This window comes from Salvelinus alpinus, chromosome 11 (genome assembly GCF_045679555.1).
Source record: "Salvelinus alpinus chromosome 11, SLU_Salpinus.1, whole genome shotgun sequence".
In the NCBI taxonomy this organism is placed as follows: domain Eukaryota; kingdom Metazoa; phylum Chordata; class Actinopteri; order Salmoniformes; family Salmonidae; genus Salvelinus; species Salvelinus alpinus.
Window position 1 is genome coordinate 12705544 of NC_092096.1, and position 22811 is coordinate 12728354.

At 46.4% G+C, this 22811-nt stretch overlaps 1 protein-coding gene across 1 annotated transcript in view; it reads right to left on the reverse strand.

Annotated features, from left to right (window-relative positions):
• Positions 1-425: 425 nt before the first annotated feature.
• The window catches only part of LOC139533598 (ras-related protein Rab-21), a 32817-nt gene continuing 10431 nt past the window's right edge, over positions 426-22811 (reverse strand). Inside the window, exons 2-7 of the mRNA XM_071331749.1 lie at positions 7652-7711; positions 6298-6405; positions 5925-5988; positions 2835-2889; positions 2451-2539; positions 426-2171 (exon numbers count right to left, since the gene is read on the reverse strand). Coding sequence (XP_071187850.1) covers positions 2029-2171; positions 2451-2539; positions 2835-2889; positions 5925-5988; positions 6298-6405; positions 7652-7711 — 519 coding nt within the window. The 3' untranslated portion in view covers positions 426-2028. The remainder of the gene's footprint in view (positions 2172-2450; positions 2540-2834; positions 2890-5924; positions 5989-6297; positions 6406-7651; positions 7712-22811) is intronic.

Genomic DNA, 22811 nt, shown 5'->3' on the forward strand with positions numbered 1-22811 from the left:
CAGTAGAACATGTTCTCCTCCAATCATAAGCAGTAGAACATGTTCTCCTCCAATCATAAGCAGTAGAACATGTTCTCCTCCAATCATAAGCAGTAGAACATGTTCTCCTCCAATCATAAGCAGTAGAACATGTTCTCCTCCAATCATAAGCAGTAGAACATGTTCTCCTCCAATCATAAGCAGTAGAACATGTTCTCCTCCAATCAGAAGCAGTAGAACATGTTGTCCTCCAATCAGAAGCAGTAGAACATGTTGTCCTCCAATCAGAAGCAGTAGAACATGTTCTCCTCCAATCAGAAGCAGTACGTGACTACCTAACGCTATGTATTCTGAATATGTTTGAGTCTAAGTTCAAAACGGTTGGAGGATGTGTACTGAAGCTTCCATTGTTTCATAAAAAAGAATGACAATGTATTTGACACCTCTGCGTTGTAAATAGTTATAATTGTTCTATTACAAAACACGACACTAGCAGTTTAAAAAATTACAATTCCAGAAAGTGTGCTTTCATCCACAATTGTTATTTCATTTTACAATCATTAAGACTATTGTACACTTTCCTACACCTGCGTATCCTTTCCCCAAAGCCTGTAAAAAGCAGATAAAACATCCAACGTTATTCATACTCTTCATCCGTTTTTTGGGTTGTTTTTTTAAATGTATTTTTTGTTGTTGTCATTTACATTTTTCACAGAGAAACTCAGCAAACAGGAAGAAAACGCAGTATAACAAAAGCATCGATAGTGACGGGTCAGTGCAAAACATCTGCTGTTTAAATCAGAGAGAAAGATCAAGAGAAAGGAGGGGAAGAGAGAACTTACGTTTTTTTTTTTTGTTATTGAAAAAGCACAATGTCTGTATTCATAAAGGGTCTCAGAGCAGAAACGCTGATCTAGGATCAGTTTACTCTTTTAGAACTCAATAAGGTTACAGAGACAGGTGGGACTCCTACCGAGAAGCTTTATGAACACAGGCCAAGAAAAGAGCTGGATGACGGAATCAGAGGGCTTTCACCACTTCACCACCACAGAAGAAGAAGCAGTACCGAGGGCTTGGACACATTTCCATACAACATGTACTTTAGTTTATCAACAATAAAGATCAGTTTTTTCTTCTTCTTTCTCTAAAGAGAAACCAAATGAAGCCTTCAGAGACGGATCACCTCATCATGCACATTATCCTCGCAAAAAAAAAAGGCCTAGAAATCTGGGGTATGAGTGTTTATGAGTTATAATGTAGTCTGTTGGTTTGTGTTCATTTGAGAGAGGTGGGGACAGTGTGTGTGTGTGTATTTCACGACAGTGTGTGAGTGTGTATTTCACACTAGTGTGTTAGAAGTCCATCTGCTAGTTTGTAGAAAGACAGAGGCAGATTCCTTCCTTTCATGTTCTCTTCACCTCTTCATCACTCAGAAGTCTCATACGGATGGGTCAGCAGGGGGTGTCAGAAGTCTCATACGGATGGGTCAGCAGGGGGTGTCAGAAGTCTCATACGGATGGGTCAGGAGGGGGTGTCAGAAGTCTCATACGGATGGGTCAGGAGGGGGTGTCAGAAGTCTCATACGGATGGGTCAGCAGGGGGTGTCTGAAGTCTCATACGGATGGGTCAGCAGGGGGTGTCAGAAGTCTCATACGGATGGGTCAGGAGGGGGTGTCAGAAGTCTCATATGGATGGGTCAGCAGGGGGTGTCAGAAGTCTCATATGGATGGGTCAGGAATGGGCACCAATGAATGAATATTACAGTATAAAGAATAGTATATAAGCCAGCACATTGTTCCATAGAGGGAGAAGTGTAGTGAGTAAAGTGTACGATGACTCAGAGGGAGAACAGCAGTCTTCATGTCATAAGGAGGGAGATGAGAGGGGAGGCTGAGGGCAGAGGCAACAGTCCTGGTTGCTTAAGGGGGGGGGAAGGGGGAGGGGGGGGTAGGTTGGGACGTGGAGGTGGGGGGTAAGTTGGGACGTGGAGGTGGGGGTTAAGTTGGGACATGGAGGTGGGGGGGTAAGTTGGGATGTGGAGGGTGGAGGTTAAGCGGATGAGCAGCAGCCCCCCGCGGCCGTGGCGGCTTGAGGGTCATCGTCCACGATCTGTACCCCCCTTCGTGATGTCGTTGACTGGCTGGCTCCGTTACCCTTCGCCCTCTCCTCTGCTTGGGCCGTCTCCATCATTCCTGTCAACAAAAGGGCGACGAGAGGGAGAGTCAATACTGTGGGAGACCAAAGTCCTACCAACAAAAGCTGAAAGTCCTTACAACCAAGAAAAGCCAAACATCCTACAAACAAAAGCTTTAAGTCCAATCTACAAAATTCAGAAGTACTATCAACAAATATCAAAGTCCTACCAACTGGTCCATCATAATATAAATCGTTTCAAGAATTTGATTTTTGTCTCAACCTGAGCCGGTACATTCATCATCACTATTCCATAACACGTGAGAACGGCTGCTTACTTTTACACAGGTCTAGGAACAGTTCTTCTATTCCCTTGTTTAGTTTGGCTGATGTGTGGTAGTGTTTCGCCCCCACGGACTCTGCATACCTGTGAGGAGAGGAATCCACAGAGAAGACAGACCAATCCGTTACACCAATCACCATTCAGTTGTCAACACTCAGACAAATGTGCGTTTTTAAGTTATCAATATTCCGACCAAATCACGTTTAGTTAACATTCAGACCAATCACCATTCAATTACATCGACATTTACAAACAAAAGAAGGCTGTCGACTTCCTGTTTAGACAACGTTATGAAAAGGTACTCCAAAAGCAGTACAGCTCCATAAGCTGATAAGACTGAACAGCCCTGCTGTACAAGGAGAAGAGTGACAAAACAAACCCTTCTGCCTCTTCAACTGATACATGTCTCTCTTTCTCCAGATCTACTTTATTACCTAAGAGAAGAACAAAGAGGATGTATTAGTTTAGAGATCACATACTGTATATTTGACATTAGCACCACCAACTGTACGTATAGTAGATTGAAGGCACACTTTATTTAACCAGGAAGAGACCATTGAGGTTAGAACCCTGTCATGTGATGGGGGTCGTGACTGCAACAGTCATGTTTATCTTGACAGCGTTAGTTTAACTCATGATTTACAATGCAGAAGTCATTGACCATCACAAACAATTACACCATATCTATATATATATATATATATATATATATATATATATATATATATATATATATATATATATATATATTTGCTCAGTGTGTATTATATATATATATAACAAAAATATAAAATGCAACATGTAAAGTGTTGGTCCCATAAGCTAAAATAAAAGAACGCAGAAATGTTCCATACTGACAAAAATATCTCTCAAATATTGTGCACAAATGTATTTACATTCCTGTTTGTGAGCATTTCTCCTTTGCAAAGATAACCCATCCACCTGAAAGATGTGGCATATCAAGAAGCTGATTAAACGCCATGATCATTACACAGGTGCACCTTGTGCTGGGGACAATAAAGGGCCACTAAAAAAAATGCAGTTGTCACACAACAAAATGCCACAGAAGTTTCAAGTTTTGAGGGAGCGTGCAATTGGCACCAAAGCTATTGCCAGGGGATTGAATGTTCATTTCTCTACCATAATTTCTGTCAGTAATAAAGTTATTTTGTGGGGAAAAAATATTTTTCTGATTGCTCAGTGGATGTGCCTGTCTCCCAAGTGGGTGGGCCTACGCCCTCCCAGGCCAACCTATGGCTGCACCCCTGCCCAGTCATGTGAAATCCATAGATTAGCGCCCAATGCATTTATTTCAATTGACCGAATTCCTTATATGAACTGTAACTCAGTAAAATCGTTGCGGTAATATTTTTATTCAGTATATGGTCATTTTCCACCAGATTTTTGTGAGAAAACAATTAAAATAACTTTCCTACGGAGGTTTGTCTAGTTAAGATTAGATCCCATAAATCGGTTGACCAATATGTGATTATTATTATCTGACCCTGCAGGTCATCTATAAACGTTTGAACATCTTGGCCATGTACTGTTATAATCTCCACCCGGCACAGCCAGAAGACGACTGGCCACCCCTCAGAGCCTGGTTCCTCTCTAGGTTTCTTCCTAGGTTTTGGCCTTTCTAGGGAGTTTTTCCTAGCCACCGTGCTTCTACACCTGCATAGCTTGCTGTTTGGGGTTTTAGGCTGGGTTTCTGTACAGCACTGAGATATCAGCTGATGTACAAAGGGCTACATAAATACATTTGATTGATTGACCAATATAAAAATATATATATATTTCGGCCGATATTAGCCTTTTACAAAAATATTTGTATCGTTATTCCACAGCTAAAGCGCAGATATTATATAGATAGAATAAACAAATCCGTCTGAAGAGGGCGCTCTATGGACTGCTCACTGAGCATCATTCAGCTCTACATCACAACGTGAAAGAGCGTAGACATGGTGGGTTGACAGTGAGTAGTTTGCCACAGCCAGCGACAGCATATTTGAATAAGTAAATAAAGTACACTTCACCAAGCAAGCAGCCCTGTCCTCATCACATTTTTCACTTCGTTAACGTTAGTTAGGCTTGCAGCTAGCCAGCACGGTAGTTAGCCTAGCTAGCTAGCAATCTGTGCTACTTGTATGCGAACACTGGACTGGTGGCAAAGTGACCAGTCATCCTTGATACTAAAAGAATACCGTTACTGTCTAGCCCTATTATGTTACTGGGTTTTAGGTCGTTTTTCTGAAATATACAATCTGCAAAAAACAAGACAGTAGCCTCAGATCTGTCATTCAGGCCATGTGCTTGCATTCATGACGAGATTAGATTGTTAGCCAGCTAGTTAAATTACAACGTGTGACTAAAACCAGTGTGGTAAGGATTTTCTAGCATGAACAATTTGTCATCAACACATGCCGTTAGTTGAAATAATAAATGTTTTATTGAATAAGTGTGTAATTTACATGATGGTTTCAGTAAGAAAACATGTTTCATAATGAACAACTAGCGTGTGGTTGTCATAACAAGCTCTCATTGGGAGGTTACCATGAAGTGTTTCTTTACATGACCTGACATCTAGTGGTGATATTACGAACTGCATCTCACTGCCTAGGTTGTGAACGGTGCAGTTTCAGATTGACTTTGAGACCTTGTTAATTAGTGTTTCAGCACAGACACCTCTGTATTCTGCACTGCCATAGATAGGTACAACTTAAATATTTGTCTAAGGAGGTAAACTGAACAAAGGTTTTGCATTTACTTTCATACTTATTTAGGATATAGTAGCTTTTTGGTGGTTATCTTGTAAACAACAAATAAAATGTTCTTAAATGATGCGTTATTTTTAATATTTCGTTAAGAAATCATAATTTTGAGTATCTGTTAAACCTTTAGAACACAATGTGAGAAAAAAGTGTGTTTTTAATTCCACCTCTAAAAAAACAATATATCGAAATCGGTGACTGTTGCCTCCCTAAAATCCCATATGGGTCGGGCTCTAGTTAAGATATCACATAAATATTGAGGAGGATGTAACCACAACAATGTCAACAATTATTTCCTCCGTGCAACTCGTCCTGCATTTGAAAGGTTCCCTAGCTGCTGGTCGGAGAGAACTTTGTGAACGTCAGGGTTGATAGTTCTAGGCTTTAGTTTTGACATTTCAGAGGGCGAGAGCAATGGGATGTGTTTGGAGCACATTTAGCTGTCTGACAGCTTGTCTTACGTGACTGAAACTTGGAGGCAACAGAATATCTGAGACAAACAAACTCTGTTCGAGACTCCCTCCATCCTGGCAACATTAATGAAATTATTAGGATTTCTATTTAATTGCAGGGCCCGTAACTAAAATAAATTCTCTGCGCCCCTTCAAGATCGATCCATTTACAGGGTGAAATGTGACAAACAATAAAATAAGACGTGTTGAAAAGTGAAAAGTTAGCTATGGTCTGCAATAACTTACCTACTATACATAAACAAATCTCATTCCCCAACATTTTCCTCAATTCTTTGACCCAGTTTTTCACCTACAAAGCAAAAAACATTACATTTCACATCGATTTACAGTTCAAGAAAACAAATTTCAACATTAGAACACGAGACACTGATGCAAATTAAATATGAATATGTAAATCAATAGAAAACATTTCAGTAATATAATCTGGACATTTCTATGTAACTCATTTTTGAAATTATGTTCTTCTCTTCAGAGGCTGTGTTCCTAATAGCACCCTGTTTCCCTATGGGCCCTGGTCAAATGTAGTGCATCGTATAGGGATTAGGGTGCTCTTTGAGACACAGCTCTGCTGTTCTCCCCCCGAGGAGATTATAGCTACCTTCTGGAAAGAGTCCTCATCTGTGATGTCATAGACCAATATCGCTCCGTTGGAGTCTCTGTAGTAGATGGGACCTAACGCGTGGAACCGCTCCTGACCTGCTGTATCCTGGAGTGGAGAGAGAGAGAGAGAGACCACCGTTCAAGCCTCTGGAAAAAGACCGTTTGAAACACTAACCATGGACAGTGACTGGCTACAGATTGGTGGCAAGAACAACATTACACACAAGAAGGAAGAAACACCTGCAAGCCAGACTGATTCAGCCAAATAATGTAAACGATGCATCTCTCTCTGCCTGACACAGACTGACTCAAATCAAAATGGATGACAAACTCCTGTTCCTATTGCATCAAATGAGGCAGGAACATGTGTTACAGGACAGAGAGAGATCACTGCAGGACCATGTGTTACAGGACAGAGAGAGATCACTGCAGGACCATGTGTTACAGGACAGAGAGAGATCACTGCAGGACCATGTGTTACTGGACAGAGAGAGATCACTGCAGGACCATGTGTTACAGGACAGAGAGAGATCACTGCAGGACCATGTGTTACAGGACAGAGAGAGATCACTGCAGGACCATGTGTTACTGGACAGAGAGAGATCACTGCAGGACCATGTGTTACAGGACAGAGAGATCACTGCAGGACCATGTGTTACAGGACAGAGAGAGATCACTGCAGGACCATATGTTACAGGACAGAGAGAGATCACTGCAGGACCATGTGTTACAGGACAGAGAGAGATCACTGCAGGACCATGTGTTACAGGACAGAGAGAGATCACTGCAGGACCATATGTTACAGGACAGAGAGAGATCACTGCAGGACCATGTGTTACAGGACAGAGAGAGATCACTGCAGGACCATGTGTTACTGGACAGAGGGAGATCACTGCAGGACCATGTGTTACAGGACAGAGAGAGATCACTGCAGGACCATGTGTTACTGGACAGAGGGAGATCACTGCAGGACCATGTGTTACAGGACAGAGAGAGATCACTGCAGGACCATGTGTTACAGGACAGAGAGAGATCACTGCAGGACCATGTGTTACAGGACAGAGAGAGATCACTGCAGGACCATGTGTTACTGGACAGAGGGAGACCACTGCAGGACCATGTGTTACTGGACAGAGGGAGATCACTGCAGGACCATGTGTTACTGGACAGAGGGAGATCACTGCAGGACCATATCATTTCTTCGAGGAGGAACAGGAAGTCAAAGCAGATGAAGGGATCTACATCCTGTTCCCCATATGATCCCTGGTCAAAAGCAGTGCACCATGTAGGGAACAGGATGCCATTTGGGACCCAGAGGAGTGTCCGACACGCTGAGAGAGAGCAGGCCTTACCCATATGGCCAGGTTCACCCTCTTCCCTGTGATGTTGAGCTTCTTGGTGAGGAAGGAGGCCTGGAAGAGACAAAAACACATTAGTCATGTGTCTGGAGAAACACACACAGTAACAGGCCCTGTTTTAACTGACACAGTATTAACTAGATTCAGCTCCTATCAACAAGGTGCTGTGAAGAAACACGTAAGACGCACAGGGAGGAACAGGGACAGACACGGGCCCTGGTGAACAGGGACAGACATCAGCTGTGACACGGGCCCTGGTGAACAGGGACAGACATCAGCTGAGACACGGGCCCTGGTGAACAGGGACAGACGTCGGCTGTGACACGGGCCCTGGTGAACAGGGACAGACGTCGGCTGTGACACGGGCCCTGGTGAACAGGGACAGACGTCGGCTGTGACACGGGCCCTGGTGAACAGGGACAGACAGACATCAGCTGTGACACGGGCCCTGGTGAACAGGGACAGACATCAGCTGAGACACGGGCCCTGGTGAACAGGGACAGACATCAGCTGAGACACGGGCCCTGGTGAACAGGGACAGACAGACATCAGCTGAGACACGGGCCCTGGTGAACAGGGACAGACAGACATCAGCTGTGACACGGGCCCTGGTGAACAGGGACAGACGTCGGCTGTGACACGGGCCCTGGTGAACAGGGACAGACGTTGGCTGTGACACGGGCCCTGGTGAACAGGGACAGACATCAGCTGAGACACGGGCCCTGGTGAACAGGGACAGACGTCGGCTGTGACACGGGCCCTGGTGAACAGGGACAGACATCAGCTGTGACACGGGCCCTGGTGAACAGGGACAGACGGACGTCGGCTGTGACACGGGCCCTGGTGAACAGGGACAGACAGACGTCGGCTGTGACACGGGCCCTGGTGAACAGGGACAGACGTCGGCTGTGACACGGGCCCTGGTGAACAGGGACAGACGTCAGCTGAGACACGGGCCCTGGTGAACAGGGACAGACGTCGGCTGTGACACGGGCCCTGGTGAACAGGGACAGACGTCGGCTGTGACACGGGCCCTGGTGAACAGGGACAGACATCAGCTGTGACACGGGCCCTGGTGAACAGGGACAGACATCAGCTGTGACACGGGCCCTGGTGGACAGGGACAGACATCAGCTGTGACACGGGCCCTGGTGGACAGGGACAGACATCAGCTGTGACACGGGCCCTGGTGGACAGGGACAGACATCAGCTGTGACACGGGCCCTGGTGGACAGGGATAGGCTCCCCCTTGCCAAGTCTTGCCTGGCAGTGGATGTGTGTCATTGGGAAAACTATCCCCTTTTAGCCCAGTCATCTACCTGGAAAACCATTCCCGTGGGGAACACGTTCCTTCTTAGTATGTAACAACTACACTATATACTTTGACAACATTAGTAAGTTAAGTCATTCTGTTCCCATCCACAGTAATGATCTGGTTCTAAGCATCTCTGTTGCGGTAACATCATCATCATCTCTACATTCTCTTCCTCATTAAGACACAAAGGGATTCCATAATGAAAAGAGCTCTGTTGAGAAATGAAGATGGAACAGGAAGACATTTAGTTGAATGGGTATTCCTCTCAGGAAAGGGTAGGCAATAACTTTAGAATTCACCCGACTGTCAGAGGAAAGATTACCAGAAAGGAGATCCTCATTTCTTTCTCAGACTGACATTTCAGCATCTGCCTGCCTCTGAGCTTTAGATTTTTAATAGAACTGACAGTTTGAGAGAAACAGATAATGAGTTTTAAAATAGCTCAAAACAGCATGAAGACACAACAACATCTGCTAATGTCATTAAGGCCCAGTCAGATTGACTAGGCTAGCTGAGGACACATCGTATCCCAGCTCTCAGTCCACCAGCATATGATCACAATCACGTGTTGCTCAGCAGGGTTCTAGAATTCCAGTCAGTCCCCTGTATCCACGGTAACACGCTGTCCAGATAGTACAGTAGAACAGCTCAGTCACGTAGGCTAATCCAGGAAAACTTGAGGATACTGATGGGATTACTAGGCCTTGTTAAAAACATTGGGGAGCAGCGGTGATAGCTGCGTCACTACAGATCCTGGTTCGATTCCAGGCTGTGTCACAGCCGACCGAGACTCACGAGGTGGGGCACAATTGGCCCAGCGTCATCCGGATTAGGGGAGGGGTTTGGCTCCCTGGGATGTCCTCGTCCCATCACGCTCCTTGTGGCGGGCCGAGCGCATGCACGGTTGTCAGCTGTACAGTGTTTCCTCCGACACATTGGTGCGGCTGGCTTCTGGGTTAAGTGGGTATTGTGTCAAGAAGCAGTGCGGCTTGGCGAGGTCATGTTTCGGAGGACTCTCGACCTTCGCCTCTCCCGAGTCCGTACGGTAGTTGCAGCGATGGGACAAGACTGTAACTACCAATTGGATACTCCGAAATTTGTGATTAAAAGGGGTAAAAAAATCATATTTGGGGAGCATTTAGATGTCGTTTTTATTTGGATACAGATTCATAACTAATGAATGTCAGGGAAAGTAATCTGAAGACGAAGCCTACTGTGTGAGGTATGATAGCTAGGGTAAATTATTGACAATCAGTGTTCAGTTCATACATGACGCAACACCTCTCAAATGTTGTCCTGTCGTTATGGTTTCTCTTTCTGCAGCTATAAGACGAGACAACACAGGCCATTTCCACACGTTTCAGCCAGGCATCCAGACGCCCAGTTAGGGTAGAGACATGTTCAAAATGTGCCTTGGTGAGGATGGCATGAAGGCTGCATATTGGTTCCTGACTCCCTGCCCCACAACTAAACCAGTTACCTCCAAAGCATCTGGTTTTCCTCCAAGACAGAAGCGAACAATGAAAGTAAAAAGGTGTGAACTCAGACAACATACCGCATCACAATCACAGACAACCTTTCTCCAGCAGGAGGGTATTTTACCCAGGATCCTCTCATTAGCTTCCAGAGCTGACCAGTATCTCTAGTCGGCTCTGGGCAGAGCTAATGGCCCGGCTGTCTGCCTGGAGCCTCTGTCTCTCAGCCAGGACCAGCCCAGTGATGACTGACTGACCAATAAAAAGCTCTTGGCTGCTCTGAAGAGGTGGAGACTAACAGAGAAATAAATAAAGTGTCCTGAGGAGAATTGGGGTCTGAGGGAGAGAGAGACAAAGAGCTCTGACAGAGAGAGAGATGGGGATGAGGTGAGACCAGAGAGCTCTGACAGAGAGAGAGATGAGAGGAATGAGGTGAGACCAGAGAGCTCTGACAGAGAGAGAGATGGGGATGAGGTGAGACCAGAGAGCTCTGACAGAGAGAGAGATGGGGATGAGATGAGACCAGAGAGCTCTGACAGAGAGAGAGATGGGGATGAGGTGAGACCAGAGAGCTCTGACAGAGAGAGAGAGAGAGATGGGGATGAGGTGAGACCAGAGAGCTCTGACAGAGAGAGAGATGAGAGGGATGAGATGAGACCAGGGAGCTCTGACAGAGAGAGAGATGGGGATGAGGTGAGACCAGAGAGCTCTGACAGAGAGAGAGAGAGAGATGGGGATGAGGTGAGACCAGAGAGCTCTGACAGAGAGAGAGATGGGGATGAGATGAGACCAGAGAGCTCTGACAGAGAGAGAGATGGGGATGAGATGAGACCAGAGAGCTCTGACAGAGAGAGAGATGGGGATGAGGTGAGACCAGAGAGCTCTGACAGAGAGAGAGATGGGGATGAGATGAGACCAGAGAGCTCTGACAGAGAGAGAGATGAGAGGGATGAGATGAGACCAGGGAGCTCTGACAGAGAGAGAGATGGGGATGAGATGAGACCAGAGAGCTCTGACAGAGAGAGAGATGGGGATGAGGTGAGACCAGAGAGCTCTGACAGAGAGAGAGATGGGGATGAGATGAGACCAGAGAGCTCTGACAGAGAGAGAGATGAGAGGGATGAGATGAGACCAGAGAGCTCTGACAGAGAGAGAGATGGGGATGAGATGAGACCAGAGAGCTCTGACAGAGAGAGAGATGGGGATGAGGTGAGACCAGAGAGCTCTGACAGAGAGAGAGATGGGGATGAGGTGAGACCAGAGAGCTCTGACAGAGAGAGAGATGAGGATGAGATGAGACCAGAGAGCTCTGACAGAGAGAGAGATGAGAGGAATGAGATGAGACCAGAGAGCTCTGACAGAGAGAGAGATGGGGATGAGGTGAGACCAGAGAGCTCTGACAGAGAGAGAGATGAGGATGAGATGAGACCAGAGAGCTCTGACAGAGAGAGAGATGGGGATGAGGTGAGACCAGAGAGCTCTGACAGAGAGAGAGATGGGGATGAGATGAGACCAGGGAGCTCTGACAGAGAGAGAGATGGGGATGAGATGAGACCAGAGAGCTCTGACAGAGAGAGAGATGAGAGGAATGAGATGAGACCAGAGAGCTCTGACAGAGAGAGAGATGGGGATGAGATGAGACCAGGGAGCTCTGACAGAGAGAGAGATGGGGATGAGATGAGACCAGAGAGCTCTGACAGAGAGAGAGATGGGGATGAGGTGAGACCAGAGAGCTCTGACAGAGAGAGAGAGAGAGATGGGGATGAGGTGAGACCAGAGAGCTCTGACAGAGAGAGAGATGGGGATGAGATGAGACCAGAGAGCTCTGACAGAGAGAGAGATGGGGATGAGATGAGACCAGAGAGCTCTGACAGAGAGAGAGAGAGAGATGGGGATGAGGTGAGACCAGAGAGCTCTGACAGAGAGAGAGATGGGGATGAGGTGAGACCAGAGAGCTCTGACAGAGAGAGAGATGAGAGGAATGAAGTGAGACCAGGGCCGGCCCTCTCATTAGGCAGATTGACAAGGGTGACATTTTCTGAGCTCAACTGACCAAGACGCACCCCCAACAACACATAAAACCTCACATAATTCTGCCCAAAAACAATGACAATTTCTCTCAACCAGTGGCATATTGGCTTTTTAGGTGAGCGCTGATGCCGCCCTGCGATAAGCAGTGCCCACTTTGTCAAAGGCAGGGACACAAAATATTTATCTTGTCCATTACCAACGCTCCTCTCCTGGGTGCTGTTGGAGAGATTGGTCGCTGCAGCGCTCCACCAACATTACGACAAAAAACTAATCTAACATAAATCATGTAGTAGATATAGGATAAGGTAGAAAGAGTATGTGGCATTTTCTGTAGCCTTCAGGCTGGAGATAAAATGGATGACAAAGTAATGAGACTGAAACTTTTATAATCAGTGGTTTCAAGTGGTTACACGCTGATCATATCGAAAAAGAAAAATACTTCTGCATTTCCCGCTGTGTAAACACAATGCAAACAGACTCAGGATATCTCCTCCTGATAAAGTTGAGTAGCTGATATTCAGAGTTTAAATAGCCAGATTGATTAGTCACAGGAATCAGGACTAATAAAGCCAATGTAACGGCCTGTTTTACAGACGGTGGGCGTAACACACGGATGGGCATTCAGAACATTCCATTGAGGGCCTATGTAACAGTATAGCTTCCGTCCCTCTCCTCGCCCCTACCTGGGCTCCAACCAGGGACCCTCTGCACACAGACAACAGCCACCCTCGAAGCATCGCTACACAAAAGCCACGGCAGAGCAAGGGGAACAACTAACAACTACTTTAAGGTCTCAGAGTAAGTGACGTCACCGATTGAAACGCTATTAACACACACCCCACTAACTAGCTAGTCATTTCACATCGGTTACATCGACATGGTAGGCTACACCCCAGTAACTAGCTAGTCATTTCACCTCGGTTACACTGACATGGTAGGCCACACCCCAGTAACTAGCTAGTCATTTCACATCGGTTACACCGACATGGTAGGCTACACCCCAGTAACTAGCTAGTCATTTCACATCGGTTACACCGACATGGTAGGCTACACCCCAGTAACTAGCTAGTCATTTCACCTCGGTTACACCGACATGGTAGGCTACACCCCAGTAACTAGCTAGTCATTTCACATCGGTTACATCGACATGGTAGGCTACACCCCAGTAACTAGCTAGTCATTTCACCTCGGTTACACCGACATGGTAGGCTACACCCCAATAACTAGCTAGTCATTTCACATCGGTTACACCGACATGGTAGGCTACACCCCAGTAACTAGCTAGTCATTTCACATCGGTTACACCGACATGGTAGGCTACACCCCAGTAACTAGCTAGTCATTTCACATCGGTTACACCGACATGGTAGGCTACACCCCAGTAACTAGCTAGTCATTTCACATCGGTTACACCGACATGGTAGGCCACACCCCAGTAACTAGCTAGTCATTTCACATCAGTTACACCGACATGGTAGGCTACAGCCCAGTAAGCACGGGTCTTTTTTATGTGCTGTCCGGGACCGCAGTCTTTGTTGTGTTTTACAAAATGGTAGACCTATCACATACATCGCCTTCAGAAAGCATTCAGACCTCTTGACTTTTTCCACATGGTTAGGTTACAGACTTATTCTAAAATTGATTAAATTGTTGGTTCCCCCCCCCCCCCCTCATCAATCTATACACAATACCCCATAATGACAAAGCAAAAACAGTTTTGGAAAGTTTTGCTAATTTATATTTAAAAACTATTTAAAAAAAAAACGGAAATATCACATTTACATAAGTATTCAGACCCTTTACTCTGTACTGTCAGTACTTTGTTGAGGCACCTTTGGCAGCGATTACAGCCGGTGTAGGCAGTCATTGTAAATAAGAATTTGTTCTTAACTGACTTGCCTAGTTAAATTTAAAAAACTAGATATAAAACAAATAACTTCCAGGCCGACTGTAATTTGCATTGGTCTCCTACAGCAAACTAGGCAAGGAGACGGGGAAGGTGAGGAAGTGAGTCAGAGACCTTTCAGACAGCAGATATAATGACTACAGCAACCCAAAGAAACCGTTTGTCTCCAAGGAAGCAGAACCACAGCTCAACTCGCTGCCAAATTGATGGTTTAACACATTCATGAATCTGTGGATCTGTTGGCAGATGGTCAGGCTGTGGGCCTCCAACTCTCACGTCTGATTATTTTACTGTACATGCAGCAGCTGGAGTCAGCAGGGTCAGCTCAGGTCAACGTCCAAGCTTCCTACAGCGATGTTTAACCCCCTACAACAATCTGATCCAATCCCCAGGGTCAGCTCAGGTCAACGTCCAAGCTTCCTACAGCGATGTTTAACCCCCTACAACAATCTGATCCAATCCCCAGGGTCAGCTCAGGTCAACGTCCAAGCTTCCTACAGCGATGTTTAACCCCCTACAACAATCTGATCCAATCCCCTTGAACCGTTTCCTTACCATATCTCTTCCTCCTCAGATGGATATTGCTTATGGCTCTGTTCCTCATGTAACAAGTGATGAAATGGAAGACATAGAAGCGTATGGAAAAGCAGGACATGAAAGCTTCATTTCCAGTCAGGATTGATCTTCATTTCCCTGCCCATTAGACCTATACACTGTACAGTACCAAGGCACAGCCTCTCTCTCATATGCTACTATTAGATCTGATCAATAAAACACACTTAGCATCCATTCTCTATGGAGGTCATTATTGACTGACTGCACCTTGAAGTAGAAGGGCTGTAAACGGAAACCTCCCATTACATCATGAGGGCCTGTCAACCTGACATTACTACCTCCCAATACATCATGAGGGCCTGTCAACCTGACATTACTACCTCCCATTACATCATGAGGGCCTGTCAACCTGACATTACTACCTCCCATTACATCATGAGGGCCTGTCAACCTGACATTACTACCTCCCAATACATCATGAGGGCCTGTCAACCTGACATTACTACCTCCCATTACATCATGAGGGCCTGTCAACCTGACATTAATACCTCCCATTACATCATGAGGGCCTGTCAACCTGACATTAATACCTCCCATTACATCATGAGGGCCTGTCAACCTGACATTAATACCTCCCATTACATCATGAGGGCCTGTCAACCTGACATTAATACCTCCCATTACATCATGAGGGCCTGTCAACCTGACATTAAAACCTCCCATTACATCATGAGGGCCTGTCAACCTGACATTACTACCTCCCATTACATCATGAGGGCCTGTCAACCTGACATTACTACCTCCCATTACATCATGAGGGCCTGTCAACCTGACATTAAAACCTCCCATTACATCATGAGGGCCTGTCAACCTGACATTAAAACCTCCCATTACATCATGAGGGCCTGTCAACCTGACATTAAAACCTCCCATTACAACATGAGTGCCTGTCAACCTGACATTAATACCTCCCATTACAACATGAGGGCCTGTCAACCTGACATTAATACCTCCCATTACAACATGAGGGCCTGTCAACCTGACATTAATACCTCCCATTACATCATGAGGGCCTGTCAACCTGACATTAATACCTCCCATTACATCATGAGGGCCTGTCAACCTGACATTAATACCTCCCATTACATCATGAGGGCCTGTCAATCTGACATTAATACCTCCCATTACATCATGAGGGCCTGTCAACCTGACATTAATACCTCCCATTACATCATGAGGGCCTGTCAACCTGACATTAATACCTCCCATTACATCATGAGGGCCTGTCAACCTGACATTACTACCTCCCATTACATCATGAGGGCCTGTCAACCTGACATTACTACCTCCCATTACATCATGAGGGCCTGTCAACCTGACATTAAAACCTCCCATTACATCATGAGGGCCTGTCAACCTGACATTACTACCTCCCATTACATCATGAGGGCCTGTCAACCTGACATTAAAACCTCCCATTACATCATGAGGGCCTGTCAACCTGACATTAAAACCTCCCATTACATCATGAGGGCCTGTCAACCTGACATTAAAACCTCCCATTACAACATGAGTGCCTGTCAACCTGACATTAATACCTCCCATTACAACATGAGGGCCTGTCAACCTGACATTAATACCTCCCATTACAACATGAGGGCCTGTCAACCTGACATTAATACCTCCCATTACATCATGAGGGCCTGTCAACCTGACATTAATACCTCCCATTACATCATGAGGGCCTGTCAACCTGACATTAATACCTCCCATTACATCATGAGGGCCTGTCAATCTGACATTAATACCTCCCATTACATCATGAGGGCCTGTCAACCTGACATTAATACCTCCCATTACATCATGAGGGCCTGTCAACCTGACATTAATACCTCCCATTACATCATGAGGGCCTGTCAACCTGACATTACTACCTCCCATTACATCATGAGAGCCTGTCAACCTGACATTAATACCTCCCATTACATCATGTGGGCCTGTCAACCTGACATTAATACCTCCCATTACATCATGAGGGCCTGTCAACCTGACATTAATACCTCCCATTACATCATGAGGGCCTGTCAACCTAATATTATTTAGGCTATTTCTTTCCATTTAAATCCCTTGGTCTGTGAATCTTCCTGAAATAGCAGCTAGCTCTAACAGGAAGCCTCCTGGCTGCAACACCTCCTGCATCACTTCACACCTCTTGGGTTCAAGTGTTGTTTGAAATCTTAAGATTGTTTTCCCTTTAAAAAGGAACGATTCACCCATTTTGAATGTTAAATCTCTGAGCTACGTTCTATCTATTCCAGGGGTCATAAGTAGTGCACTATATAGGAGATATATGGGGCCATTTGGGATGCAGCCCCTTTCCAGCATAGCCTCGCTCGCCTCTGCAGCCTGGATCCATCTAAAGGTATTATTTTAATGCATTTCCTAGCATGCTTCCTGGCATCCAATCGCAGCGCAGGAGGCAAGGAAATTAACATACAGAGGGGGTGTAAGAATAGCTTCACTCAGGGGCTGTTAGTGATATCAATGTAAAGACTGTATGGATGGATTCAGATGGAGAATTTAAGGTCGATGTAGGGCTCTGGTCAAAAGTAGCACTACAAGCCCTTAACCAACAATGCTTTAAGAAGTTAAGAAAAATAAACTCAGCAAAAAAAGAAGTGTCCCTTTTTCAGGACCCTGTCTTTCAAAGATAATTCGTACAAATCCAAATAACTTCACAGATCTTCATTATGCTTGTTCAATGAACCATAAACAATTAATGAACATGCACCTGTGGAACGGTCGTTAAGACACTAACAGCTTACAGACGGTAGGCAATTAAGGTCACAGTTATGAAAACTTAGGACACTAAAGAGGCCTTTCTACTGACTCTGAAAAACAACAAAGATGCCCATAGTCCCTGCTCATCTGCGTGAACGTTCCTTAGGCATGCTGCAAGGAGGCATGAGGACTGCAGATGTGGCCATATCCGTAATGTGAGACGCCTAAGACAGCGCTACAGGGAGACAGGACGGACAGCTGATCGTTCTCGCAGTGGCAGACCACGTGTAACAACACCTGCACAGGATTGGTACATCCGAACATCACACCTGCGGGACAGGTACAGGTGGCAACAACAACTGCCCGAGTTACACCAGGAACGCACAATCCCTCCATCAGTGCTCAGACTGTCTGCATTAGGCTGAGAGAGGCTGGACTGAGGGCTTGTAGGCCTTTTGTAAGGCAGGTCCTCACCAGACATCACCGGCAACAACGTCACTTATGGGCACAAACCCACCATTGCTGGACCAGCATCATCGGACTGAGCTTGTTGTCATTGCAGGCAATCTCAACGCTGTGCGTTACAGGGAAGACATCCTCCTCCTCATTTGGTACCCTTCCTGCAGGCTCATCCTGACATGACCCTCCAGCATGACAATGCCACCAGCCATACTGCTCGTTCTGAGCGTGATTTCCTGCAAGACAGGAATGTCAGTGTTCTGCCATGGCCAGCGAAGAGCCCGGATCTCAATCCCATTCAGTACGTCTGGGACCTGTTTGATTGGAGGATGAGGCAGAAATGTCCGGGAACTTGCAGGTGCCTTGGTGGAAGTGTGGGGTAACATCTCACAGCAAGAACTGGCAAATCTGGTGCAGTCCATGAGGAGGAGATGCACTGCAGTACTTAATGCAGCTGGTGGCCACACCAGATACTGACTGTTACTTTTGATTTTGACCCCACCTTTGTTCAGGGACACATTATTCCATTTCTGTTAGTCACATGTCTGTGGAACTTGTTCAGTTTACGTCTCAGTTGTTGAATCTTGTTATGTTCATACAAATATTTACACATGTTAAGTTTGCTGAAAATAAACGCAGTTGACAGTGAGAGGACGTTTCTTTTTTTGCTGAGTTTAAGTGTTAGGTAAACATTTTTAAATAAAAGTAACAAATAATTCAACAGCATCAGTAAAATAACAATAGCGAGGCTATATACAGGGGGTACCGGTACAGAGTCAATGTGGAGGCTATGTACAGGGGGTACCGGTACAGAGTCAATGTGGAGGCTATATACAGGGGGTACCGGTACAGAGTCAATGTGGAGGCTATATACAGGGGGTACCGGTACAGAGTCAATGTGGAGGCTATATACAGGGGGTACCGGTACAGAGTCAATGTGGAGGCTATATACAGGGGGTACCGGTACAGAGTCAATGTGGAGGCTATATACAGGTGGTACCAGTACAGAGTCAATGTGGAGGCTATATACAGGGGGTACCGGTACAGAGTCAATGTGGAGGCTATATACAGGGGGTACCGGTACAGAGTCAATGTGGAGGCTATATACAGGGGGTACCAGTACAGAGTCAATGTGGAGGCTATATACAGGGGGTACCGGTACAGAGTCAATGTGGAGGCTATATACAGGGGGTACCGGTACAGAGTCAATGTGGAGGCTATATACAGGGGGTACCGGTACAGAGTCAATGTGGAGGCTATATACAGGTGGTACCAGTACAGAGTCAATGTGGAGGCTATATACAGGGGGTACCGGTACAGAGTCAATGTGGAGGCTATATACAGGGGGTACCGGTACAGAGTCAATGTGGAGGCTATATACAGGGGGTACCGGTACAGAGTCAATGTGGGGGGGGCACTGGTTAGTCGAGGTAATATGTACATGTAGGTAGAGGTAAAGTGACTATGCGTAGATAATAAACAGAGAGTAAGAGCAGTGTAAAAGAGGGGTCTGGGTAGCCATTTGATTAGCTGTTCAGGAGTCTTATGGCTTGGGGGTAGAAGCTGTAAAGAAACCTTTTGGACCTAGACACCTGGAATAGGGTGCCATTTGGTGCAAAGCCTCATCTCTGCAGTGCTAGCCTGCCTCAACTGACACTTTCTGCTTACCATCAACACTTAGATAGTATCCTGATACTCTTGGTTGGTCATCAACACTTAGACAGTATCCTGATACTCTTGGTTGGTCATCAACACTTAGATAGTATCCTGATACTCTTGGTTGGTCATCAACACTTAGATAGTATCCTGATACTCTTGGTTGGTCATCAACACTTAGATAGTATCCTGATACTCTTGGTTGGTCATCAACACTTAGATAGTATCCTGATACTCTTGGTTGGTCATCAACACTTAGATAGTATCCTGATACTCTTGGTTGGTCATCAACACTTAGATAGTATCCTGATACTCTTGGTTGGTCATCAACACTTAGATAGTATCCTGATACTCTTGGTTGGTCATCAACACTTAGATAGTATCCTGATACTCTTGGTTGGTCATCAACACTTAGATCGTATCCTGATACTCTTGGTTGGTCATCAACACTTAGATAGTATCCTGATACTCTTGGTTGGTCATCAACACTTAGATAGTATCCTGATACTCTTGGTTGGTCATCAACACTTAGATAGTATCCTGATACTCTTGGTTGGTCATCAACACTTAGATCGTATCCTGATACTCTTGGTTGGTCATCAACACTTAGATAGTATCCTGATACTCTTGGTTGGTCATCAACACTTAGATAGTATCCTGATACTCTTGGTTGGTCATCAACACTTAGATCGTATCCTGATACTCTTGGTTGGTCATCAACACTTAGATAGTATCCTGATACTCTTGGTTGGTCATCAACACTTAGATAGTATCCTGATACTCTTGGTTGGTCATCAACACTTAGATCGTATCCTGATACTCTTGGTTGGTCATCAACACTTAGATAGTATCCTGATACTCTTGGTTGGTCATCAACACTTAGATAGTATCCTGATACTCTTGGTTGGTCATCAACACTTAGATAGTATCCTGATACTCTTGGTTGGTCATCAACACTTAGATAGTATCCTGATACTCTTGGTTGGTCATCAACACTTAGATAGTATCCTGATACTCTTGGTTGGTCATCAACACTTAGATCGTATCCTGATACTCTTGGTTGGTCATCAACACTTAGATCGTATCCTGATACTCTTGGTTGGTCATCAACACTTAGATAGTATCCTGATACTCTTGGTTGGTCATCAACACTTAGATCGTATCCTGATACTCTTGGTTGGTCATCAACACTTAGATAGTATCCTGATACTCTTGGTTGGTCATCAACACTTAGATCGTATCCTGATACTCTTGGTTGGTCATCAACACTGTCTTGGTATGGTTCTGTTAAGTTGTCATATCAACAGGTTGTCCAATAAACATGACACTATAATTAGGCTAGGTCCCTCTGCTTGGGGCTGTGCCCAGATAGTACAGCAGAGGACCAGGGGCTGGGGCCAGATAGCAGGGCCCAGAACCTCTAATTGCCAGGCAAAATAACCCATTATTCAGACTTACTGGTCAGCCTGATCCTGGATCTGTTTGTGCAGTCTTGCCAGGCCAACCCTATGTTAATTTCAACCATAAGAGTTGGCAAGACATCACCAACAGATCCAGGAACAAGGTTAACTGCCACCTGCATGGAAAAATACACTAAAATAGGCCTAGAGCATCCACCTCCAATCCTGATCCATAACGCTTAACATTGGGGGATGTGAAACATGCAGGTGAAGCTATTAGCAGCACAGAAGCGTACCCCTCTCATGTGAGCTGGGCTAGATGACGATCCTTTGACCTAGACTTACATCATTACAAATCTCTGGCTGGCTGCTAAGGCCTTTCCACTGACCATGCCTGATCTGCAATACGTCACATGGTTGTGTGTAATGTGTGTGTGTGAGAACTAGGCCTATGTGTAAGGAAGAGGGAAAGCAGTTCGATGTGATCTGTTATATTTCACCATGACCTACCTACCCATCGTTCAACTGATCTATCCACTTACCAAGTCTACAGTGGGCCTTCCTACCAGACCTTCCAGATTAGTGGGCAGACAAAGGTGGGTGATGGTAGCAGCAGTAGGATGTCAGTGAAACTGGATCACTGGGGGCTGTTTCCTATTCATTAGGACACACGTTTTGCAACAGAAAAACATGCATTTCAAACTCAGGGAGTCCTTCCCAATTTCTATACATTTTCTCCAGTTTGGTGCCTAATGAATATGACCCAGGAGAAGAGGACAGCCCGGGCATGGCTGCCTCCCCCAGGGCATGGCTGCCTCCCCCAGGGCATGGCTGCCTCCCCCAGGGCATGGCTGCCTCCCCCAGGGCATGGCTGCCTCTCCCAGGACAGCCCAGGGCATGGCTGCCTCCCCCAGGACATGGCTGCCTCCCCCAGGGCATGGCTGCCTCCCCCAGGGCATGGCTGCCTCCCCCAGGCCATGGCTGCCTCCCCCAGGCCATGGCTGCCTCTCCCAGGACAGCCCAGGGATTGGCTGCCTCCCCCAGGTCATGGCTGCCTCCCCCCAGGACATGGCTGCCTCCCCCCAGGACATGGCTGCCTCTCCCCAGGACATGGCTGCCTCTCCCCAGGACATGGCTGCCTCTCCCCAGGACATGGCTGCCTCTCCCCAGGACATGGCTGCCTCTCCCCAGGACATGGCTGCCTCTCCCCAGGACATGGCTGCCTCTCCCCAGGACATGGCTGCCTCTCCCCAGGACATGGCTGCCTCTCCCCAGGACATGGCTGCCTCTCCCCAGGACATGGCTGCCTCTCCCCAGGACATGGCTGCCTCCCCCTGGACATGGCTGCCTCCCCCTGGACATGGCTGCCTCCCCCAGGGCATGGCTGCCTCCCCCAGGACAGCCCAGGGCATGGCTGCCTCCCCCAGGACAGCCCGGGCATGGCTGCCTCCCCCAGGACATGGCTGCCTCCCCCAGGACAGCCCAGGGCATGGCTGCCTCCCCCAGGACATGGCTGCCTCCCCCAGGACAGCCCGGGCATGGCTGCCTCCCCCAGGACATGGCTGCCTCCCCCAGG